The sequence below is a fragment of the Chenopodium quinoa genome, unplaced genomic scaffold (assembly GCF_001683475.1).
Source record: "Chenopodium quinoa cultivar QQ74 unplaced genomic scaffold, ASM168347v1, whole genome shotgun sequence".
Lineage (NCBI taxonomy): Eukaryota > Viridiplantae > Streptophyta > Magnoliopsida > Caryophyllales > Amaranthaceae > Chenopodium > Chenopodium quinoa.
Window position 1 is genome coordinate 2,823,895 of NW_018742616.1, and position 25,980 is coordinate 2,849,874.

General features: G+C 37.2%; 4 protein-coding genes across 4 annotated transcripts; 2 read left to right on the plus strand and 2 right to left on the minus strand.

Annotated features, from left to right (window-relative positions):
* Positions 1-801: 801 nt before the first annotated feature.
* Positions 802-5,076, plus strand: LOC110721634 (DEAD-box ATP-dependent RNA helicase 36-like). Its single transcript, XM_021900825.1, has 5 exons — positions 802-1,026; positions 1,113-1,194; positions 1,280-1,378; positions 3,575-3,727; positions 4,409-5,076. Exons 1-4 carry the CDS (start codon positions 845-847, stop codon positions 3,701-3,703), a joined length of 492 nt encoding a protein of 163 aa, XP_021756517.1. The 5' UTR covers positions 802-844; the 3' UTR covers positions 3,704-3,727; positions 4,409-5,076.
* A 567-nt stretch (positions 5,077-5,643) lies between these two features.
* LOC110721312 lies at positions 5,644-8,817 on the minus strand. The gene is made up of 5 exons (XM_021900450.1): positions 8,749-8,817; positions 7,545-8,309; positions 7,171-7,460; positions 6,383-7,069; positions 5,644-6,235 (listed from the first exon to the last, which is right to left on the minus strand). The coding sequence occupies exons 1-5, from the start codon at positions 8,815-8,817 to the stop codon at positions 5,644-5,646; spliced, it is 2,403 nt and encodes an 800-aa protein (XP_021756142.1).
* Positions 8,818-11,589: 2,772 nt separating this feature from the next.
* LOC110721314 (phosphoglycerate kinase, chloroplastic-like) lies at positions 11,590-14,163 on the minus strand. The gene is made up of 3 exons (XM_021900451.1): positions 14,151-14,163; positions 12,333-12,430; positions 11,590-11,955 (listed from the first exon to the last, which is right to left on the minus strand). The coding sequence occupies exons 1-3, from the start codon at positions 14,161-14,163 to the stop codon at positions 11,746-11,748; spliced, it is 321 nt and encodes a 106-aa protein (XP_021756143.1). The 3' UTR covers positions 11,590-11,745.
* Positions 14,164-16,947: 2,784 nt separating this feature from the next.
* Positions 16,948-25,967, plus strand: LOC110721315 (putative tRNA pseudouridine synthase Pus10). The gene is made up of 16 exons (XM_021900452.1): positions 16,948-17,135; positions 17,525-17,868; positions 18,002-18,122; positions 18,313-18,430; positions 18,813-18,903; positions 19,449-19,455; positions 19,540-19,608; positions 22,055-22,123; positions 22,222-22,302; positions 22,378-22,497; positions 22,600-22,674; positions 23,057-23,137; positions 24,284-24,356; positions 24,469-24,530; positions 24,922-24,977; positions 25,527-25,967. The coding sequence occupies exons 1-16, from the start codon at positions 17,040-17,042 to the stop codon at positions 25,609-25,611; spliced, it is 1,548 nt and encodes a 515-aa protein (XP_021756144.1). The 5' UTR covers positions 16,948-17,039; the 3' UTR covers positions 25,612-25,967.
* The last annotated feature ends 13 nt before the right edge of the window (positions 25,968-25,980 follow it).

Below are 25,980 nucleotides of genomic sequence, written 5' to 3' on the forward strand. Positions count from 1 at the left end.
AACCCTAATTTTTAATTATACAGTAATCACAGCATAATGCATCCACACATGTCTAAGATTCGAATTTTAGGGTTAATCAACACAAAGTCCACAACACCCCATATTTAGCATATAAAATCAACAATTACACCACAATCACACACACTAACTACAGTTAAGATGCTAAAAGATGCTAAAAGTACCTTGCTTTGTCAGAATCTCGAATCTATGTCAGTAAAGTCCAACACTTTAGGCCCCCCCTTGTTGAAAGTGATGAATTGAAGCTGAGTTGTAGGGTTTCTGTGGTGCCACCTCTTCGTTACTCCAACAACAACATCAAAATTCAAATGGGAAGAGGAAAATTTAGGGTCAGAAGAGTGAGAAGAGGAGTGAAATTCAGAGTACTAAATGAGAGGAAGGTGAGAAAGTTAGAGGAATTAAATGAAGTTGGTTGGGGTTAATCAACAGAAGAAATAAATCGGGGTGGGTGTAAATAAAATTGGAGGGAAATTAAAAAGGGTGGGCCCCACAACACTTTTCAGTCACCGGAATTGGGTAAAGGTGGTAAAAAAACAACTTTAATTTTTTTATTTGGTGGTAAAATAAAAGATTGAAAATAGTAGGTGGTAAAAAACAATTTGTTGAAATTTTTTGGTGGTAAAACTCAAAATTTCCTAAAAAAAATTTAGATTATCTCCCTAAATCCTTTTTTTAATAAATTAATTTTGTTCAAATATTGATTGATCCAAAAATCAAAGAAGTTTTTTAAAAATATTATTCAAAGCTTAGCTTGGTTCAAAGACTAGTTAAGCTCAAAGTTAGGCATCTTGCTCTTGCAAATAGGACATGCCACCGATTGGCTTTGATGTTGGAAGAACTTGAATTCAAGGTTGCTGAGCTGAACTCAATGATACCTCAGTCTTCAAGACAAGCTTCTGTTCACCGTTTTAAGTCTGGGAAAGTTCCTATATTGCTGGCTACAGGAGTTGTTGAACGCGGGCTAGATATTCTGATGGTGGATCTAGTCATACTTTATGACGTACCAAGGTTACATGCTCACACTCTATTTGGAAATTGTTATCTAATGAAGTAATACCATGTATATGCTTTATGCTAATATGTGATGACTGCAGGGATCCTGTTGAATATGTTCATCGTGCAGGACGTACTGCAAGAGCTGGTAGAGAGGGACTTGTGCTGAGCATTGTATCAGGGGTGAGAATTAACATTTCTGTCTGCGCAATGATGAAACATTTGTTTTTCCGGTGGCTTCATGTTTTTTGCTTATTATTTTTTGCAGAATGATGTGAATCTTTTACATGGAATAGAAGCAACACTTGGTAAGCAAATGGAAAAGTTTGAATGTAAAGAAAAAGAGGTGGTTGCCGAGATGACCAAGGTGAGAGTGCGAATATGTTTTACCTTGACTTACAATAGTTGAAAATAAGAGAAAAAACACTTTCTAATAAAAATAAATATATAAAGAAACTGCTATTCCAACATTCTAAACATTCACATCAATCACCCTTACTATCTGCTCATCATACATATTACTGGTTTGATGAAACTATAGCAAATTAGCAAGGTATTAGTATTCAGTCACTTGTTTTTAATCACAATGTTGTATGCCACATGACACAACAACTACAATGAGGTATGCTTTAGCAATAAATATCCAATAGATTTCAGATTATGCTTCATCCTTTTATAATGGCATAGTTTATCAAAATCCACTTATGGTGAAATAAATTAGTAGTTAGGGTAAGGCTGGGTGCAATTGTCTTTCCTGGATCACTAATACACTTTCAGTGTTTGACTGTTATGTTGATTAAATAATTTGGAAAACTTGAATTAGATTATTAGAATTTGTTAACTTCAACTTACCTCAGACTAATATGCTTTTAGTTATTGTTTATTTACTACCATATATCTTTAATTGCACAGTTATAAAAATTCATTAAGCAGAATCTAACATAGTCGCAGGTTAGCAGGAGTCAGGTTCCGGGTTAGGGGTAGACTTGAAAAATGAAAATAACATAGAAATTACACAATGGAATGAATCTGACAAATTTTCCCTTCATTATGTTTTTTCTTATATTAATTTTTAAAAATACAGTCAAAGGTGTGTCAGAATAGTACATAAAATCACATCAGACCAGACTAAAATAATTCATAATTTAAAAAAAAAAACAGATTAGATAAAAAAATTCAAATAAATCCAGATCTGAACTAAATAAGATTTGACCAAGTACATAAGTTCAGGTGAAGTGAACATATTCGTGATGTACTCCTAATTTCTTTCGATACTTTATCTAACTGGTTTTTTGGTTGGGAAAATTCATAAAAAGGTAATGTAATACAAACCCCTATTTCCCTTATTAATTGGCTATTCTTTCTACTATCTTACCATTTTTTCTTTTTGGATTTCTTAGCAATCCTCTGTGGTAATTTCAGAATTTCCTCCTTCCTTTTGTAACTCTCTTATACTACACAACCGCTCTCCAAAAAGATCACAATATCATAATTTTGTACTTCCATCCTTGGCAAACAACTCTTCCTTGCTACCTTTGGCATCTGCCTCTATCACTACATCCACCGCCTCTCAAACAACCGCTAGCCCATCATCGATGTTGCAATCAACGCTCCTCTCACCTTCTCAAAAAATACAGCATTACTATGCAACAACATCACAATCAGCCTTTAGTATAGCTCAAAATTAACAGAATTCCTCCTACATACCTTACAAGTTACAAGTTGTAGGCTTCTAACTTGTCAAAAGGTAAGAAACCACAAAGAATTGCAATTTTTGTCATTGGGTGATTAACTCCACTCTAAAATCGTAGTCACATAGGTTGATTTAAACCATCTCGAGGTAGGGCTTCGATTATGATAAAATTTGACGAGGGGTGACAGTGATTTTGGTTCCATGTAAAAGAAATTGAGATAAGAGACCACCCTTGTAGAAATCTTGGAAGTTTGTAGAAATATGGTGACTGATTTTGTCCATTATGTAAACAAAAATTAATGGAACATGGAGCTTTGGGTTGAAATTGGTGGTGAGACGGAGGATGAGTTGAAGGAATTCAAAGTGAGAAAGGGATGACCTTTTTTTGTTGTGGAAAATGGCTGTGGAAGTTTGCAGAACATGGAAAACTGATATGTGTCCCTTAAGTAAACAAGATTAATGAACCACTTTCTCAATTTTTTAGGCCTCTTTTCTGATATCTTTTCTTCTGTTCAATGTGAACTACTTAGCAATGGTCATGATCATTCATTGATCTAAAATTAGAGATCCCCATTGCTTATTTAGGCTGATGATAGCATGCCACAAGTCATGGACATGTCTTGAACACAAAAAACAACAATAGTTATAAGTGTAGATCTAGTCATGAACAATGGTCTTGTCTATGAACATCGTGTAGACTTTTTATCTCATAAGATAGAATCTGCTTTTTTTTTTCTTTGGGAAGCAGATCATGTAATTCTTATTTTACGTTTGTTTCTTTGCTAGATTTCTTTCTTCTTTATATACACTATATTCACTTGAGGCGGGAGTGATTTAACCTTTTTCTTGCAAAACCTCTATGTCCTGCAGGTTACCAAGGCAAGGAGGGTTGCAAATATGAAGATGTTGGATGATGGCTTTGAGGATAGAGTGAAAGCACGCAAGAAGAAAAAACTAGCAGATAAAAACCGAAAGCGAAAGAGGGCACAAGTCTTCTAGCTCAATTAGTAAACTATTGTATTGGTATTGTTTAAAGACCTTGAACTCTGTAATTATCTTTTTGGTTACTTACATTGACCACAGAATTGCATTTAACTCTAAGCTGCATTTTTGTCCAGCAGCTTTAATTTGGATTAGGAAAATAGATTGTGAATTAACATTGCTATAGCGTTCGTTATAAATAGCAAATTTTTGGATACTATAGAAGTGAAGGAAAATAAGAGAAGGGAAAAGGATAAAATATTTTCCATTGAATAACAAATTGAGTATGTAGGTGAGGGAAGTGTGTGTTGAGACGGGGTGGGGGGGGGGAAGTGGGGGTGATCCAGATAGGGGAATATCCTAACCAGTTGTAAAAATGATGATTAAGAAAGAAAAAAAAAACTCATGTAATAAACAGTTAAAAGTCTAGAATATTTCACATGTGCGATTGTTGTTATGTTTAACAATTTTTAAGGGTTATTGGTGTACTTTGTATATGTTTTCATAGTTGAATATGTTTAAAAAAAATTAAAAAAAAATACGGAGTTATAAATTATGAAACTAATATGACCTTTACATGTATTTTAAAAATAAATCGACATTTTATTATTTTGGAATAAAACGACCTTTGACACACATTTTTATAAAATAAGGAGCTCGGAAATATCTCATGTCATACTGCTAGTTTGTGCTGTTGATTGTGGCTATGTTCCTTCTGTTCAGTTCCTGCTGCTAGTTGGTGCCTAGTGTTGCTGGTGCTAGCTGCCTGGTTTCCTGCTAGCTGCTATGCTGCCTGCTGTGTTTTGTGTTGCTGGCTGAGGCAGTAGCTGGCCTGTTGGGTTCGGGTTGTGCCTCAGGTTGCTGGCTGGTGCTGTAGATGGCATGTTGGGGCCTGCTGTTAGGTTGCTGCTGTTATTTCTGGTTGCTGCTGCTGTATTGTTGTTGCTGTTGGCAACTGTTGTTTGTTGTTATTGCAGCTGCTGCCTGTTTGCTCCAGCTTGGAGCTGCTGGTTTTTGTTGCTTTGCTTGCTGTCCCTGTTTTGTTGCTGCTGTGTTGCTGGATTGCTGTTGGGGTTGTTCTATTTCTGCCCAGCCTGCCAGCTGTCCCTGTTTTGTTGTTCTGTTTCTGTTGCTGTCCCTGTTTTGTTGTTTTGTTGTTGTTGTTGTCCTGGTGTTGTTCTGTTTCTAGTGGAGTCATTGTTTATTAGCGACAAATACATAAATTGCACTAGTGAAGACAGTAGGATCGATCTATACGATCTATCCGTCTTTGAGATGCCTGGAAATAAAGATGATGCTGATAAACTAAGTATGCTTATAGAGTATACGTGTTCTGAAGTTCCTAGCACGTTGCAAAAAAATCAAAGTGAAGAATTCTCACCTGAAAATTTCCAAATAACTGAAACTATTAATGAGACTTCAAGTTAGTTCCTCTTGTCTGTATCTATTTCTGTGGGATATGTTAAGCATGCATGATAACTTTGTTTCTGGAGGTACAAATATCTGTACATCCAACCACCACAACCATCTAACTTATCATCATCGTCTATTGAAGTATTGTGATAGAGCACATATGTATCATCACAACTGTACTTGATACAGTTATACCTGGATTTTAATCTTGGTATACAAAATATTTGTATGACAAGCTAAATTTAATGTGTGAGTACAAATCCCCTTATGCTTTAACTGCATTGAGCTTACCATGCAAATTGTTTTGTTAATGACAAAAAAAATTTCCAATCACGAGTTTTATGAATTACATTACATGTATCATGACGTAACGAATTCGTGTAAATTTTAATCTTGGTATACAAAATATTTATATGACAATCTCAATTTGATGTGTGTGTACAAATCCCCCTATGCTTTAACTACATTGAGCTTACCATGTAAATTGTTTTGTTAATGACAAAAATAATTTCCAATCACGAGTTGTAGGAATTACATTACATGTATCATGACGCAACTAATCTTTCCCACAAACTAATTCTACACTGGTATCGTTGCTCCCATCCAATAACGCTAGGTTCACGAGCCCGGTACCAAACATCTGCAATCGGGGGAATCGGATGGTCTTGATCAAGCTGTAAAAGAATAAAATGCGACCCACCCACAGTACCTATAACAAACTCTCGAGCTGGTGCAGTAGCATTGTCGGGGGCCTGCAACGGTAACACAATGATGCAAGGATAGTAGCTCGTCGGTGTCAATCCAATTCCATAACAAATCACAGTTGCATTGTACAAGGTAGCAATTACATACAAATCCTGAAAGGCTACCATCCAATGTCTTTCCCCACATGTACCACCGCTCCAACGAATACGTTGTATCTCAAAATTCAAACCACCCTGGCTCATAATAAATCCTCCTGTATAGGGTGGATAACCAGTGATCTCATTAGCCATGATTTGTCGAGCTAATCTCCATTGCTCTTGATCACCCATGAAGCAGGAGGCAATACAACGAAAGCCGCAATTACCATCACCAATGACATCATTCCATCCGTTTATGTAAGGCAATATAGGTCCGAGGAGCAAGTGAGCGTACCTACATTATTCGATGTTGAATCCATTTCCTCCTAAAAATACACATTCGTAATTGGTAGAAAATAAATAATCAATTAATAGATATGTATGTTATAAAAAAAATTATTACAAAAAATAAAACATACCGGATTCAGTTTGACGGTTTTGCCTTGAATTATGTTGTCTCGACCTTCTCCCTCCACGACCGCTTGTGTTACGCTCAACATTCTCGAAATGGCTACAATCACGCTTAGTAGAACGATCCTGTGGTCGACCTCGTGTTGAGTGATTCACTTCCGGCTCCTCAATATTTGAATGATTCGGATGCAGCTCATCTTCAATGATGCGAGAAACATTCCAAATCGTAACAGGGTCACTAGCCAAAACCTCATTGACAAGGGAACGAAAATGTGTTTCTTCTTCTGCCGACTCATTGACGAACTCCGGTATATCAACATCATCACCAATGACAAGGCTCTGCCAAAATGGATGAATTTGGCTACAATACAACCACTTCTTATCACGCATTGAATCATAAATCTGGCAAGCACATGGTATCCCGTTGGTGATCCATAGAGCACAACGGCAACGCACATGCACCTCACAACTCAACTCTCTCAGTCTTTCCGTCTCATCGTAAAGAACAGACAGACAATAATGAGAAACTTTTCCATTAAGCCGCTGCAACGGCATGTGCCTGTACTTCTCACCCACTTTAGATCTACTAGCCTCCAAAGCGTTACGTATTCCAACGATCTGATTTCCAATCTGGCAATGCACTCGAGCCCATACCGTATCCAAAGAACCAGTCGATGATTCTATCCAACTCTTGACCGCCGAGTGCTGACTCTCAACCCTACATGTAGAAACGTTACCATAGTGCATAACTTTGTTCGTCCAACACGTCACAAATTTCTCTTTATGGGGAAGCCAAGTAGTCTCAACGTAATCCACAACTTTCGGATATCGACCCAACTTGTTTTCAATCTCTGCAAGGCTAACTCATATTCCGGCTCAGATGCTGCATCCATGACTCGTTTCCATCTACCATTTTTGAACTTTGCACCCACTGTCTTGTCCTTGAACAATCCAGTCACATAAGCTTCGACATCCTTATTAATGTGCCACCTACAAAGTAAATGTGTAAGGTGAGGAAACTCGGCTTTCAATGATGCACAAAGTCCAAGCTCACGGTCAGTTAAGAACACTGATGGCTCCCGTTGGTATCCGATCAAATCCCTCAATCTCTGAAGCACCCATCAATAACTAGCTTGTGTCTCGTTTCTCATGAACACATATCCAACAAGGAAATTCTGATTGGTCGATGTAACCCCAACTATCTCAAAGAATGGCATGTCGTATATGTTTGTCTTGTACGTAGAGTCCATACCAATCACGTACGGGTATGTGTGTAACAAGTTGCACGTGATTGGATGCACCATGAATGCATGTTGTAAAACACCGATGTCATCAGCCATAACCCAGTAAAGGTAGTGACTCTCTCTAGCCAAATGCAGTAATTGTTGAACCACTCCTCTTCCTTCGGAATCATCCATTCTGATGTCACTTCTACTATTGTATATATGCATGATGTTCGGATGATCTTCAGGAAATTGCTCTATAATGGTTGACATGATGTTACGAGAGGCAACCTTTGACCTCATCAAGTTACGCACAACCTGTTTCGCACCTGGACTAAGACCGCTGATTTGTCGATGACCTTCAGGATACACAATGAATGGATGATTGTGGGTGCCGGTTACATCATTTTTAGCACAGATCCTCCAACCATCGGTGCTTCTCTCGTAATAAATCTTGATGAAGAAAGGACACCCAACGGACTTGGTTTTAGTGTCCTTGCGAATCACATTCTCCAAATCTCTTGGCCTTTTCTTCCGACCACGATCGCAAGCCAAATATCGAAACGACCGACCATCGGTGGTTGTTTTGTACGATGATGAGACAAATATAAATCCAATTGGCCGGGAAATTTCTTTCGCCCATTGAACAGTAGCATCATAACTAGGAAACACTGTGTCGGTTTGAAAATGGCCACTATAATTCACACCATCACCACCGTTTTCTGATTCCGAATCCTATATAAAAACCATAAACAAACTACTTAAGAACCCATATAATAATAATAATAATGATGGTGATGGTGATGGTGATGGTGATGGTGATGGTGATGGTGATGATGATGATGATGATGATGATGATGATGATGATGATGATGATGATGATGATGATAATAATAATAATAATAATAATAATAATAATAATAATAATAATTTAATAATAAACGACATATATACGATAATAATAAGTACAAACACCTGAAATGATTGAATGTACCATGGAAGAAACGTCTGAAAATTTAGAATCTACCATAGGACATTCTAAAATTTCAGGCGTTCCAACCATGGTTTGCCTGAAATTTTAGAATGTCCATGGTAGGATTCTAAATTTTCAGGCATTTCTTCCATGAACATTTGCAAATACATTGTTAGGAACGCCTGATATTTTTGAATGTACCATGGAAGAAACGCCTGGAAATTTAGAATCTACCATGGGACATTCTAAAATTTCAGGTGTTCCTACCATGTTTCGCCTAAATATTTAGAATGTACCATGGTAGATTCTAAATTGTCAGGCGTTCCCATGAACATTTGAAAATATAATGCAAGGAACGCCTGATATTTTTGAATCTACCGAGGACATTCTAAATTTTTTGGCGTTCCTGCCGTGGTAGATTCTAAATTATCAGACATTTCTCTGGCAATTACGAAATAAAAAAAAAACGACAAAAAATCTTCGTACTCACATGCGACCTCTCCGGTGGCGTCGACAATTCTGCAAACTCGTCCATTCACCGCTTGTGTAAATCGTTTTTGAATAAAGGTTTTTTTTTGGGGGGATGATGAATAATGGTGGCTGGTGGTTGTCTGGTGGCGGTGGCTAGTGGGGTAAAAATAAAATAGGGTAAATTTATAAGGTATAAAAGTAAATTAGGGTAAGAGTAAATTAGGATACAATTAAAAAGAGGGCATAACTGTAATTTCATGTTAAAATACGGGCGTTACCGGGTAAATACCGGTAGCGATTTAGCAATTCAGAATGATTATTAAGAAAGAAAAAAAAAAACTCATGTAATAAACAGTTAAAAGTCTAGAATATTTCACATGTGGGGGTGATCCAGATAGAGGAATATCCTAACCAATTGTAAAAATAATTATTAAGAAAGAAAAAAAAAACTCATTTAATAAACAGTTAAAAGTCTAGAATATTTCACATGTGCAATTTTGTTATGTTTAACAATTTTTAAGGGTTATTGGTGTACTTTATATATGTTTTTATAGTTGAATATGTTTAAAAAAATTAGGATATTTTGGATTTTAACACCTGACAAAAACCCGAAAATGGGTTTTAACACCTCCAAAAACAAAGTTTTATTTTAACATTAGACAAATGTTACGAAAATGGTTTTTACCACCACTTAACGGTTTCCGTCCAAAAATTCCATTAAGTGGGGTCTACAATGACACGTGTCACCATTTTACTTGTTTTTAAAAAATAAAAATAAAAAACAAAAAAAAATAGATTTTTTTTTAAAAAGCTCAAACAACCAGAAGGCAGCCACCAACGGTGGCCCTTCTCCCCGGCCAACCCTCGAACCACCCTCTCCAAGCCCCTCGTCACCGGGTTTCGCCACCGAACCTTTCTTGACACCGGAACTCGACGTACCCCCGCTTCCCGCAGCCGAAATTCGAGAACCCCCACCGAAAATCGTGCCTAGAAAACAGCGACGAATTTTCAGGGGTGGTGGTAGCAGCCTTCCTTCCCCAAAAAAATCTGGCGAATTTTCCAATTAATGGCTGAAATCGACCGGTTTTGGGGCTAAGTGGCCTTAACCGGCCGATTTCGGCCATCAATGGCCGAATTCGTGGCCGAATCAACGCCAAAATATTCGGGCTTGGTGATGACAGTGGTCGGGCTAGGGTGGTTTAGGGCCGCGGGAAAAGGGTGGGGATGGGTTTAGGTCGGCCGGTGAGGGAGGGAGAGGTGGTGCGCCGGTCGTTACGTCACCGGTTGTGGGTCAAGCTGAAGAAGAAGGTGGCAGTGGTGGGGCGGCGATGGGGCTAGGTGGCTGGGTAGTTTTAGGTTTTATTTATTTATTTATTTATTTATTTATTTTTAATTTTTCGGCCAATAATAAAGCGACACGTGGCTCATGAACCCACTTAACGGAATCCTAAACGGAATCAGTTAAATGGTGGTAAAAACCATTTTTATATTTTTTGTCAGGTGTTAAAATAAAAGTTTTTTTTTTTTGGTGTTAAAAACCATTTTCGAATTTTTATCAGGTGTTAAAATCCAAAATATCCAAAAAATTATAAAAAAAATACGGAGTTATAAGTTATGAAACTAATATGACCTTTACATGTATTTTAAAAATAAATCGACATTTTTTTTTATTTTGGAATAAAATGACCTTTGACACATCTTTTATAAATAACTTTATAAAACCAGTAACCTGTTTTATAGGTTGAGGAAGGACACATAATAGATTAAGATTGGTTTGAATTTTTTTATTTTAATCAAGATATATGTATTTTTTGCAAATGATATTAATTTTTTAAATACTTAACTTTTTATATGATGTATAGATTTTTTTTTTCATTTTAAAATATTTATTTTAATTTTTGAAATGATATTAAGGTTGAGGAAGGACACGTGTTACATTAAGGTTAATAGATGTTTTAATTTCTAAAGCACATGAATACTTATATGCTTTCACATATCAATCACTCACGCATCGCATGCATATAGAGATAGCATGTATCACAAACTTTTAGAGCCACCATGGAGTAACTCTATTAGTGTTATAGGGGTTACTCTATTAGTAATATAGGTGTTGATCTTTCAATGTTGTAAGGGTTTCTCTATTATTATAATAAAGGTTACTGCGAAAGTATAATAAGAGTTACTCTATTAGTATAATATGAATTACTACATTAGTGTTAAAGAGGCTACTTCATTTTATTTGCAGGTGACCACATAATCACATAGAAAATACGTTGTTATAAAATATACTCCCACTAATATTTATTGTTTATATTTTTTATTATTTGAACGAGGAGAATTATATTACACATTTGCACACACATGATTTGTCTGTTTCAAAGCTTGTACTGTATATTCTAATTACTCAAATATTTTCCCTATTAAACTATTGTAAATTTCAATGCCATATATTTCAACACTTGTGCGCATGTATGAGTTATAAATACTATAGATACACTCCAAACAACACGTCAACATCATGATTCTTCTGTATGGAATACGTATTTCCACAAAATTTGCGCAACATCTTCATATGATCAACATCAAACACATTTATTGCAAATAATGGTAATCTACAAAGAGGCTCATTTTATATCTGTTTCTCGGTTACAAACTCATGTTAAGAGGCTGAACCTGGGAAAGGGAAGATGAGAAAAAATAGAATTTGTATTCCGTGATGAACTTGTCTTAAAACGGAACTGGCTCGGCTTCATCAAGAGCAAGCACTCCAAGAAGTTCTTTGCCTTCTAACAGCTCCAAACTAGCACCACCACCAGTTGATATGTGGCTCATTGCCTCTGCGACTCCTACCTTCTCTACTGCAGCAACAGAGTCACCACCACCAATAATTGTGGTTGCACCCTTCTTACTAATCTCCTCTAGCTTCTTGGCAATAGCCTGCAAACAAGAAGCAGAATCAAACGAGAAGCAAACTTCAGAACGTTAATGAACAATATTTAAGATCATGATGTTCAATAATTATCAATATAGCAAAAAGAGTTGTTTGTGTGGGTGAGTTAGCAAAGCAAGAACCAATCAGCATATAAGGACAAAGTTTCAAATGGGTTTTACCCTGGTGATAAACAAATGACTAAGTGCCAAATTGCAGCAAATGAAAACAAAAAAATGATTGGGATCATGACTTACAGATCTTAAAAGCACATCTATTAGTGAAATAATTTATCGGATACATGTAATTAATTGAAACTACAGATCAAGCATGATTCAGCAGAGTACCTCAAAATTACTAAAGGCATAAGCAACCAATGTCTTACCTCTGTGCCAACAGCGAACTTGTCAAATTCAAAGACTCCCATGGGACCATTCCAGATGACTGTCTGGGTAGTGTCCAAAGCATCACTAAATTTCTTAACTGCCAGAGTGCCAGACTCTTATACTTAGCTTAATTTGTGTATTCAAAATATGTCGTTTGTACGATGGTTTGACAAATGACAGGCGCCAAATGGTACAAACAACTAAGATAGCAACCGCCTATTATTTTATAGGCGGTAGCTTCGACTATCTTAGTTTTACAACCGTAGTAGGCACAGTGGTTGGGTGCCGTCTAGTGCTACTAAGACAGGCGGTTTCGCTCTTGCCTTTTATATTCCTTTTTGAGTTTTTCAGGTCGAGTGACTGTGAATTATCCCCTTGGATTAATCAGTCTATGCCTCTTAGATGTAAGCATATAGAGGGAGCAGACGGCGTAGGCCGCTTGATTGCTTCGCATGCTCATCAGCTGCTAATTTTTTAACTTAGCTTGAGTCCTCAAACTTTTAGCCGACTGAGTTGCTCGTGAACAACAGCAGACGGTTATCCGACTCAAATATTATAGATTACCGCTTATTTTGTAGAAAAGTCGGTAGTCTTTGTTATCCTTTTCTCATTTTATCATTGCAAACGACTACGAGCTTGTCTATATGGATAGCCGGTAGGGCCGTTTGTTTTTGTTTATAGAGTAGTGTGCCACCCAAATGGGAGATGCTTTCTGCGACGAATTCACCCGAATGAATGTCGCTGGACGCCTGCTCATGTTAAGGGATGACGTATTGTTTTAATTTTATATCATCCGGCCATTGGCCTCATAGAACTTAATATAAATCACAACATATTAAGTTTATACTTAGTTTATTTTTATTAGATGTTAACTGTCCATCATCTATGGTACCTACATAAAAGCAGGCGTTAAACGGGATGTCCAACCGAAGTAGTTACTCCAGTTGGAATACAGGCGGTAGCTTTTGTTGTTTAGCTAAACTAGTAAGAATAGTGGTCGAGTGCCTCCGTTTGCTAAATAAAGTCGGTCTTGCTCGCACCGTTTAGGTTTTGTACTAGGTTGGTTGAGTCACTATGAATTAACCTTTATTCGCCAAGTTTTGCTTAGCTATTTACTCAAATTGTGCCGACTGTATTTATCCCAAGTAATACCAGGTGGTTTCTGACTTAGATTTTAACTGTTTTCCGCTTGTTTGTGAGAAATGGTACATTTATCTTCGTCTCAAGCCAAACAACTATGAGGTTGTCTGTAGAGACACTCGGTAGGGCCGTTTGTTTTAGGTTTATAGAGCAATGTGCCACCCGAATGGGAGATGCTCTCTATGACGAATTCACCCAGATGGATGTCACCGGACGCCTTCTCTAATTTTGGGAAAGACGTATTAGTTTAATATACAAGATCATCCATCCATGGGCCTCAAATTGATCATCCGGCCACGGGCCTCAAATTGTTCATCCGGTCAAAGGCCTTAAATTGATCATCCGGCCATAGGCCTCATTAGGTTCGAAAAGAACACACAGGCGCTAAGTTATCTAGACTTAGCTTTTTATTCGTGTTAGAGTTAAAAGGTGGTCGACTGTGAATAGTACAAGCGGCTTGCCCTATTGTTAGGATATGTACAAAGTATTGAAATAAATTGCAAGTTTTATTGATAACTTATGTACAAATAGTTTACATATCTTAGAAGTAGTACTTTTTCAATTTAGCTTCCTGCCGTCTAGTGTCTCCAGGCGGTAGGTGCCGCCTCTTACTTCTTCATAGATTCGGTAGGGGTCATCCCAATTATGAGTTAACTTTCCCAGCTCGTTGGCCTTACCGATTGCTTCCATTTTTCGTAACACAAAGTCCCCCACTTTCAGGGGCCGCTTGTGTACTCTTTTATTATAAGCTCTTGTCATTCTCAGATGGTAGATTTCATGACGCATGGCTGCATTGCCCCTGCGTTCTAGGAGTGAGTCCAATGCTAGCCGCATGACTTCCCAGTTGGCCTCTTCGTCATAAAGGATGACTCGAAGAGTCGGCTCATAATGCTCAATAGGCAAAACAGCTTCAGCACCATAAGTCATGAGGAATGGGTTTTCACCAGTCGCCCCTTTTTTAGTCGTCCTGATGGCCCAAAGAACATACGACAGTTCGTCTGCCCATAGGCTTCCGGCTTTTTCTATTTTCTGCTTGATGCCATCAGAGATTAATTTGTTAAAAGCTTCAACCTGGCCGTTTGCTTGAGGTCAACCGACTAGTGCAAAGCAATGGGAAATCCCTTGGTCTTCCAACCTATTCTTAAGAGCCAGCGTCTCAAATTGAGGGTCGTTAACAAAGACCGTAGACATAGGCACCCCAAATCGAGTGATGACATTTCTCTTGATGAAGGAGATAACATCTTTTGTTTTAATGTCTTTGACTGCATCTGCCTCTACCCACTTGGTGAAGTAGTTGACTGCTACCAATATGTATCTTCGTCCACCTGTAGCAGGCGTATATGGACCTAGAATGTACATGCCCCATTTGGCGAATAGTACTAGGCTGTGGATAGCTATCAAGTCAGTAGTCGGACGATGGATGAGTGCCAAACCTTTGGCACTTGTCACATTTTTCACCATCTCCATGGCGTCTGCTTCCAGAGTAGGCTAGAAGTAGCCATGGAGATTAGGTGGAATTCCTAAAGTGTTGCAGCTTCTTCCTTTACTGCCTCTAAGTACTTGATCATAGCCGGATGTGTGGCTTCATAGTCACCATGATATTGGCTAACGATCAATTGTTAATCAGAAAAGGCGTCTACTTTCTTTGCCCCGGCCGCCTTACACATGCGGTTGCCAGCTAGTAGGGCTTCATATTCTACCTCGTTGTTTGAGGCCTGGAACTTAAATCGTAGTGCATATTCGTACCTGTCCCTTTCAGGGAACTGACATATGACGCCTGCACCACAGCCATTCATTGTGGAGCTCCCGTCCATGAAGCTCATCAAGGCATGGCCAGCTGTAGAGTCGGCTAGACTATCAATCTTTGGGAGGGGATAACTGTCCTTTGGAAATGCCTTTTTCAAGTCTGTGTAGTCTACACACATGCGCCAGGTAGCATTTGGCATTTTTACAAGAACAACATTGGCAACCCAATCAGGGAAGTAGCACTGCCGAATGAACCCAGCATCTAACAATTTCTTCACCTCGGCGGCTGCCGCCTGGCTTCTGTCTTCACCATGGTTCCTCTTCTTTTGCCTTACTGGCTTCTTTTTAAGATCCACAACAAGTTTGTTGACGGCTAGATCCGTGCTGATGCATGTCATCTCGTCAACTTTAAAGGCAAAGATGTCTTTGAACTCTCTTAACAAGTGGTGCAAGTCTGCACCTAGTTTAGCAAAAGCAGTCGTCCCAACCTTAACAGTTTGTTCAGGACGAGAGTCATCTAGAACGATGTCCATATGCTCACCAGTCAGTTGGGGACGGTGTTCATTAGGCCTTTTACCGGTCAATGATTACTATTGTTTGTCTCTTTTCTCGGCCACCATTTGGTTGGCCTTTCTTTCCTTGCTGGCTGCTGTGGCATCAAGCACGACTTCCTTGACTTGGTCAAGGTCAGTAGTTTCTCCACTGGGGCCGGATGCGACCATAGTGGGTTTGACATTAGAGAGATAACACTCCCTTGCCATGTTTTGATCTCCCCTAAGGAAGCCGACTATTCCATCATCCTTCTCAAACTTAAGAAGCATAAGAGAAGGAATGATAACAACTTTTGATTCATTGAGGGTGGACGCCCCAAAATCATGTTATAGGTCGTTACTTCTTCAACAACTATGAACCGGATCCACAGTACATGTGGCGTCCCTCCCCTTTTTTGCCCAGCTAAATGGGTAGGTCTACAGGTCCTACCGGATGCACAACACCTCCCCCAAATTCCACCAAGAAATGGAAGACTAGGTGCATACTCTCAGGCTTGTAACTGAGCTTGGCCGAGCACTTGTGACTGATGAGGTCAGATGAACTCCTAGTGTCAATGAGGATTCGACCAACTCTTTGGTTGGTAACTTTGCATTCCATAACTATGGGGTCATTATGCGGTCTCCTGATTTTGTCCAAGTCTTCCTCAGTAATCACGACTTCGAAAAAAGAGTTCTTGTACACCTGTCCCTAGTATGTGATGCGAGCGTTGCCTAAGATGTTACGGTATTTTGTACCTCATATGTATTTATTTTCTAATCTCTTGAACAATAAATAAATTAAATAACCTCTAATTTGAAAGAATATATAATGTAATTAATGTGAAATTTAAAACACTAATAAAAGTTGGTTGAGATGGTTAATTAGAATGTTTTTCAAATCGATTTAGATTAAATCGGTCGCATAAAATAATTTAACATAACTCAACTAAAAAATAGACCCGCCTCGCTAAACCCAACCCGAGTAAAGTAAGATAAATAAGGTAATTGTTAAATAATATGTGTGCCTTCATATACAGTTCATTGTTAATATGATATAATATGATCTAACGAGAGGAAGGAATGACAACTATATGGTCAATTTTTTTTAAAAAAAAATATATTATATGAATTTTAACCTCCGGTATCCGTGTCCCTTATTTAGACATAGACATTTTCCCGTTTCCGTTTCCATTTCATACCAGTATCCGTGTTAGTACCCGATCTTGTGCAACCTAAGTGACGAGTACTTAAATAAGGTCGCCATAGCAATTCAACTGATTTTCTCTAACAATGGCGGCGAACAACGCTGACGAGGAGCTCCGCCTGCTCGACGATGTTTTACGGTCTCTACCGGAGGCAGCAGTGAATTATCTCCTAACCCTCCGAGTACGAAAATTTCTCTCTCTTAAATATTAATTCCTTGAATTGATTTAGTTGTATCACTGCAATTATATTTTGAGGTGAAAAACTATATTTTTGAGGAGTTTATAGAAAAACATTGATTTTAGAAAATACTTCATAGTGCAATTGATTTCATTTTCTGACTATTTCATTGTAAAAGTAGTCTATTTAATTTCAATTTGATGAAATTTGTTTGGACATTTTTTTTCATACAAGAGTATTGCATTAATGAAGTGATTGCATTAATGTTTTCACATTGTTTTATTTTAGAATTATTCTACTTCTATTTAATTTCAATATGATAAAATTTGTTTGGACATTAGTATACGTTATACAAGAGTATTGCATTGATGAAGTGAATGGTGTGATGTTAGGTCTGTCCTCAGTGTATCCTTCGATTATTTGGGAAATACGGACCAATTTACACCCACTATTCCCGAATCTGTACTATATTGTCGGAATTCGTTGCGCATCAGCCTAGCTACGATGATCCTGTGCTGAAAGAGTCTGCCAATGAGGATGGTATTTGCAGTGTTTGTTTTGGGATTCTGCAGTATGTTTGTGTGGATGAGAAACAAGCATTGGTGAACAGGGGTTGTGCCAATGACTTTGCTGCATTGATCTATGAACTGGTGAAAAAGGAAGGTCATCTAGCAGATAGCTTTTCTCTTGAAGTCTCTATACCACCAATTATCGTGGAGAACGAAAATGCTGTCAGGTTATCAGTCTAAGTGGCTTAGTTATCCAGTTGATATTTTATCATTATATGGTTTCTAATAAAACTGGTTATTATGATTTTATGCATAAACCTTTCAGATTGTGTGTATATAATTGTTTTTATTGATGTGTAGGCTATCTATGAAACAGAAGTACAGTTCTGAGGAATGGTTTCAAGAAACGCTCCAGTCTGAAGCCATTTCAGTCAAGGATTCACTGAAGCTATCTATAATAGAGCCTCTTGAAACGTTGTTGGTAAGTAGGACTGCTCTGTTAGGTGAACATATATAATTCAAAGCATTGTGTACTTAGTTATGTCTTTAAAATTCGTATCTTTGTAGCCAAAATTGTGATTTGATGTTCATGCTTGTTTAATAAAATAACATAAAAAGAAATATATATTTCTCTACCAAGGTTGCCATGATCAAGTTGTGAGGTTTTACAGGGTGTCAAATCTGGTTCAAGCTCTTTCCGTGTTCGGTTGACTTATACATCTTCTGAAACGCCACTGAAGACTGATAATGGAAAAGAAAATAACCAAGGCAGCAGGAAGCTGAAAATAGGCAAGTTCATACTTTTCTACTCATTGCTTCTATACATCTGTTTGCATTTTGTCGTTGCCTCTTGATGTGGCTAACTTTCGAGCTGTCAAGATGAGGATGAAGCTTGGAATTTTTTTTTTTGTGTGTGTGTGTATGTGTGTGTTGTTGTTGTTGTTGTCGTCGTCGTCTCCTAGGCGTTGTTGTTCTGTACTGATGATGAATCGTTCTAAATTAGTACTGGTAGGCCTTTGAAGATCGAACACTGAAGATTACATTAAAACTTGCTGATGGCATCATTAGCTGCATGTGAACCAAATTTTTAATATCATTGCTATTGTTTTCATGGAATACCTAGTGATCACTTGTGCCTTTCAATATTGAAGTAGTCTATTTGTTGGAACAGGAAGGTCTGAAATTACTGAGAATGATTTCAATTTGAAGCAATGTGCAAACAATTTGCTAGAAGCAAAACCCTTCAGACCCCATTGGAGAAGGTGATTTTTTTTTCCTTTCGTATTCACACTTGATGGTATACGTGTATGTTGCTTAGTATTCAATCAAGAAGATGGTCAGAGTGCTTGTAATCAGTCTCTTCCAGAATGACCTTGTTTTATGTTACTTTTCCTACTTGTTGTAGCACGTGTCTCACTCGAGGCATAACACACTTAATGACTTGAGCTCATCCTTTCATTTCCTTTTGTCATATGACCAATATCCAATCAATGTAGCAGATTCAGAACGAAAAGCATTAATACAAAATTGCTGCCAGCTTTTATTGGACGCACAACTGAAAACAATGTTTTTCTAGGACTTAAATACTGGAGTTGACATCATGCATTACCTTTAAGGTTAACATTGTCTTACTGTATGAGCTGTTATGCTTACAATTTCTTTCATATACCTGGGTTGCCAGGCTCTGGTGGTACCTAGAAATAGGTAAACTCATACCCAATTTCTTATAGAAGGGGAAATTATGACTGTTCTAGAAGGTGCATGAGACATTGAAAACTTGTGCTTGGGTGTACCTGTTTCTTGTTAGATCTGGTGTATGTGTATCATAGATAATTATTTTAATGGCCTAGTTTATTTTCAGAATTTAGGAAATTAACTTGTTTTCTTTTTAACCTTAGATACCAGCTTGCAGCTTGGAGGTTCTTTGTTCCAGTACACCTATCTATATTGGGGGTAGATACTTGAAGGTATAATACTAATTTGCATATTCTTAAAACTCTTACTTTGGTATCGTTAAAAATTTAGCATCTGAAATATTTTATTTTGGTTTCTTTGGTTTTGTTTCTTCATATACATAATGCCTTGTTTATTTGGCTTAAAAAATAAAGCCTAAACCAAAACAAAGGAAAACAGCATTACTTGGATTCTTCACCAGCTAGATAATCTGTGTTAATCATTTAATTATTTTGAGATTAGTCAGTCTCATTACCAAATATTTCTACATTTAATATTAGGGCTACAAGATCACCCAATTAGGCATAGCAGATGGCACTCATTAGCCTAATGAAATTTTTGTGTGAATATGATAATTTCAATGCTATTGTCTTAATGAATTATTTTTTATGCAATCCACCAAGGCCCTTTTTTGCTTGCTTCATTATGAAAAGATCCATAAAATGAGAAGGATGATGAAATTTTATATGCATATTATTTTGAACTAAATGTGCAACCGTAGGGTTTTAGGTGCGTTTAGTGGAATTTCTAGAATCATATTCTTAACACCTAAACAGATCACGTGCATATAAATTATATGAGCCATAGAATGGATTAGAAGTAAGATATTTGATGCATGATTCTAATGCTACCTTCGACCTGTACTTGGAGATTAGAGCCTCAAACGTTGCTCCTCCATTTTTTATCTACTAAACTCATGGCGTGTTTTCTTCGATTTGTCGCTTATTGTGTGACCTCATAGGATCCGATTAATTAGCAATTGACCTAATCTTATTAGTCTACATACCATAATTAGTCTCCAGCTAGACATTATGACCTCCGAAAGAGTTAAACTTGTTATCTTTTTAATGATGCTTGATATATTTGAAGATTACGCACTTGTTCTTAGACAAGTGGGTATCCTCAAGCATTAGTGCAATTATTAAATATAACAAGGTTCAGGAGATAATTAGTATGGTTATTTAGGTGGTCATAACTCATAACGTCTTATTAGAGACCAGAATAATTATAATCCGTGGACTTATAGGATTAGATCCACTATCAATAAATTGAATCCTATGAGGTCACACGTGAACTGAAGGATTGAAGCAAACACACCACTCCTAAAATAGATAATAAGATTATATATTTAGGGATAAGAGTGAGATTTCTAGTAAAATTATTCCACAACAAATTGAACATAATATTTTTGTCCCAAAATCCACCCCCTCCCCTCCCTAAAAGCAAGGTAATTACGTATATCCTTGTGAATAAGCATTCGTGGAAATGCAATCTGCGCTTGTGGACTAACAATAGAGTAGCGATGTTTGAGTCTCTAATTTCCAAGCAAGAGGTTGAAGGTAACATTGAAAGCACACATCAAATATTTCTAATCCATTCTATGATTCATATTACTTTTATGCATGTTTTTTTGGAGAGAGTGAGACAGGCGGAGAGAGAGGGAGAGAGGGGGATATATATATATATAGATAGATAGATAGATAGATAGATAGAGAGAGAGAGAGAGAGAGAGAGAGAGAGAGATAAAATATATATGGATATATTTTGCACATATATTAGATATACCTTAGATCTTTTTTTTTGCACATTAATCCTTCTCATTGGATCCCAACCTTGTACTTATACCTTAGATCTTATCGTCAAGATTTAAAGCATCTCCTTGTTTTTTTTATTTCCCTCATTTATTCCTTTGGCCATCCTCTTAACCTCCTCGTTATTTTTTTTTTTCCGACATTAACTTAAAGTTCTCACAACCACCATCAACTCGACAGCTGCAATGAACTTGACAACCACACTTCTACTGCCGGTAAATTGGTCGTGGATCCCTCAGCTCTTACCCCTCCGCCATTAATGAATCTCATTTTTCTTGGCATTAATGATAATTGGCACAACATATCCCTAGCTTTGATTTTTTCCCATAAACTCTTTAATTTTTATGTCAAATGGTCTTTCACACATTAAACTAGTCATTTATTCGTTGAGTCTAGGAATTGGATTATGTACGGTGCAGCAAGCTTTATTTGACATCTGTTTTCTATTATATATTGTTCAGTTTTGGTTGAAATATCTATTCACAATCTTGATGTACCTAAATCGTGTATTTAATGTATTTGTAATGGGTATTTGATGTAGTTTCAATATTGCTTCAATGTATTTGCAGTAATTACAGTACTTGATGTATCTAATTGCTTCTCACCTTTCTTACTACTAGATCCTAATCTTTTTTTAAGCGGAATCTGCCATGCCTACTTTTTGCTTCAGCTCTCGTGTGCTCATAAAATTATGGTGTCCAATATATAATCGTGAAAGCTATGGCATCCAATCATTGGTTATAATTTATTATGTATCATAGGTTTTTAAAGTCTATCTCTGAGCTCATAGTTATGTTGAAGAAGCAGCTTAGATACCTTGACTTCCTTAGATTGGTGTGGGATTCATGCTTTATACATTGTATTGCAGTACTCTAGAAATGTGAGCCAGTCACGATGGATTATTGATGATGAAAGAATGGGAGAAGCATCTGTTGAGGTACTACCTGGATAACTGTTTGGCTATATGAAGTGTTAACTATTTTCCCCCGTGAAGCGTGACAACTGATTTATGAAACCTTTTGCTGTAATTTACAGGAGATTGTGGGAAATAGCATTCTTCCGTTGTGTAGGGGTGATAATTACAAGTTTCATGCTGCTGGCAGAGAAGACATAGATGTACTAAGCATGTGAGTTCTCGTGTTTGATGTAATTTTATGAATTATTATTTTTATTTACTCTTGTAAATTTCAGGTCCGAATGTTGGGCTCTGGACGTCCTTTTTTACTTGAAATTCAAAATCCCCGAATGTTGCCATCAGAATTGTCACTAAAAGAGATGGAAATGAAAATTAATAGTTTGGAAGGAAAATTGGTAAGAGAGGACCAAGTATCTTGTAATGCTGTCATTTCTTTTATATCATTTTGGTATAGACTTCTTTCGGTTCTTTTTGAGTAGATCTCATTTATTACTTAGGTGAAGGTGAAAAACCTTAAAGTTGTTGATGAACAAGTTTGGACCCTAATGCGTGAAGGTGAAGCAGAGAAGCAGGTTATCCTCGGTGAAACCAATTATATTATTTGAATAAAAGTTTTTGTTACTCCTTCCATCCCTTATACTCCCTCCATCTCTTTTTGTTGTTCCCACTTTGATGGTGATTGTCTTACAAAAAAAGTCAAAGTAGGAACAACATGTAGAGACGTAGGGACTAGGGAGTAAATTGCAATATATTTTTCTTTGTGATGTCCCTATTTATTGCAACATATTATGTATATCTTGGGCAAGTTTTGTCTCTATTTTTTCCCTAAAGTTGGGGCTCCCTCCCACATACCCGAATTTTCTGTGTTTTTATTTGTCACTTTCTATAATCTTTGTCATTTCCCTATTTTGCTTTGACTCTATAAAAAATGTTCGATACTATTCTTTTATGCAGAAGCAATATACAGCCCTAGTGTGGATTTCTCGTCAGCTTGAGGATAAAGATTTGATGACTTTATCTTTACTTAAAGATTTGGTGAGTTTCTGATGAATTTATTATCACTTCACTTTAGATTTATATTTTGACAAAGTTGGTTGTTCTACGATATATTACATTGTTTACAATTGCTTCACAATTTTATTTACTTACGCATACATCACTTAAACACGACTGCATTTCCTTTACATAGGCTCCAACATTTGGGGAAGGGGGAATTCTATTGATTGTGGAAATCCTCATAATTTTATCGTCATATTCTCTGTGCATTATTTTGGTGTTTGGAGAGCCACAAGGGCAAGTGATGAGAATCGATATCAGGATTTCCTAGAACCGGGAGAGGAGCTTTAACCACTTGAGCTATCCTTTACTCTCTCATATTTCTGTGTATAAGTGAGCTTATAATTCATTAAAATGTCAATTACAGTGTCTTTGGTTGGCAATAATGGAGAGGAGGGGAGGTGATGGGAGGGAATGAGTGGGCGTATGTTCTCCTTCCCATCTAATAGTAAAAGGATTTTGGTTTTTTTAGAGCATGGAAATGAATATTTCCAATTCAATTCCCTTCTTCCTCATCCCATATTCATACACGAGAAAATAGATCAACTATCCCTGTGCCATAGTTGAAAATGGTGGATCTCCTTGATGGTGAATAGAACCTCCCTATTTAAACGATGTTGAGAAGGCTTTGATATCACAGGACAAGCACGGGAAGAGCGCAGATCGCCCTTGTGGTGCTTGAATCCCCAAGGCTCAATCCAGGCCAGCCTTCCCCATAAGCGCAACAAGCTAATAAATAGAGGAAACAACACACAATGATACTAAGCTACACCACAAAGACATGTAGCGGTAAGGCGCACATGCATAAGGAGGTCGCCTCATTTGGGACTTGCTGTGTCGGGCATCGGGGAAACTTTCATGCTCTCATACAATGTTCTACACTTGTGTATGCATATAACTGATCTATGATGCAGATAATGTATTTTCATCTTGCCTTTAGTACTGTAATATATAAGTGGCTTACTTTCTATGGGTATTGTGGATGGAAATGCCTATTATCTGTAGGTCATTATTTTGGGAGTTAGTCTCCAGCTATGTACATTCTTAATTTGCCTGAACATTGTTGCTGGTCCTTGGTGGTAACTGTGCAACTAATCATAATTTCTCTATTTTCTTATTGAATAGAAATTATCACAGAGAACCCCGGTGAGGGTACTTCATCGTCGAAGTCCTCTAGAACGTGAAAAGATAATTCATTTCTAAGACTCCTGACTAGACTTGATTTCTTTCCATTTATTCATTTAGGATGCTTGGTGTTTTTCTCATCCTGAATATCTTCTCCTCTTTTCATATTAATCTTCTTAATAACAGGATGAATATTGAGAAGATGTCTGGAAGTACCCAGTTTTTCCTCCTCCATCTCTGCACACAGGTACTTCCCGTGGCTAATCATTGACCTATTTGAACTATCGATTATTTGATTATTTGATCTGGGATTCATAAAGAGTAAATCCTTTCCTTTCCAAATTCGTTTTCAAAGAATGGTGGATCACTTTTGCACATCTTCAAACTTTGTTGTCAGGGTCTTCAGGGATGTAAGGGTTTAAGTGCCTTGGTAAAAAAAAAAAAAAAAAAAAAAAAAAAAAAAATTCAATCTCTCTTTAGCACATGTTTTGCCCTCTTCTTTTGGATTGTTTATGGATTTAGCATGCTAGGTTATGGTGCAAGTGTAAACAAATATGACTATGTCTAAAAATTGCTGCCCAAACAAAAGCCTTTTTAACCATTATTTGGATAATAGTAATACAAAATCTTCATTGTAGGCAGGAACATACATCAAGGAATTTGTCCATGGAGATCTTGGACGCACTTATCCAAGGTATGCTTATAATTGTCTTCTCATTTTTGAACTTAATTTTTCTATGTATAGTTTCCTTGTCTTCGTTTGGATGAATATGTCAAATGTCGGATTCCTTTTCAGTTCAGTTTAAAAAAATTTTTGCTCGGTAGAGCCGAGTTTAGGGGAAATCCTAATTCCTAGCACCATGCGAGGAGGTGCCTATGGGTTATAGTTTCCAAATCTAGATACTCCCTCCATGTTTTTGTTCTTCCTTATATCGTTTTTTTAACCCACTTATGCCAATTTTGGTAAAACACTTTTTGCCATCTTCTTTACTCCATTATTTACTTCATCCACCTTTCTCCTCCTATAACTTTATTCACCTTTTCTTACACCTTCACCATTTTAGTTCCTCTCTCTTACTTTATCAACCTTTTTTCATGTGCCCATCCAATACAATGGAGTATTATTTACTTCCAAACTGGATAACCTGACAGAAACAGTCATATTCGTTTTCTTACTCTTGAGTTAGACCTTTGCCTCAATGCCTCAGATTTGTGTTACAATGTGTTTTTCTCTTTTCTCCAGCCTTGGCTCGATTCTGGGTTGTAGAGCAGAGATCCTCCAGCTTGATGTAACAGATGTGAAGATGGACTGTTTCCTGACTGAATGAAGATACGGTTTTCAATATTCTGAACAAACTCATCATCTTAAGTACTTCCACAACCAATGGTGACCAGTCAGACCGATTTATAATTTTTAGTTGGCAAGAGAAAAATTTTGGGGTTTAGGGTGACTCAGGGTTTAGTGGCTATAATGTTTTTTCTCTCTTTTTTTAATTAGTTATTGACGATATGGAGTGGAGAATAGATTCTGCAATTGATAAACGTGTCTGATTCAAAGGCACAGTTCGTATGAAATGTATCGATTTAAGAGACCTCTTTTTGATCACATATGCATAATTGATAATACCGTATCTAAATCATATGCATGATTGCATATTATATTATCAATCAATTTTACGTTTTATTATTTACCTTTA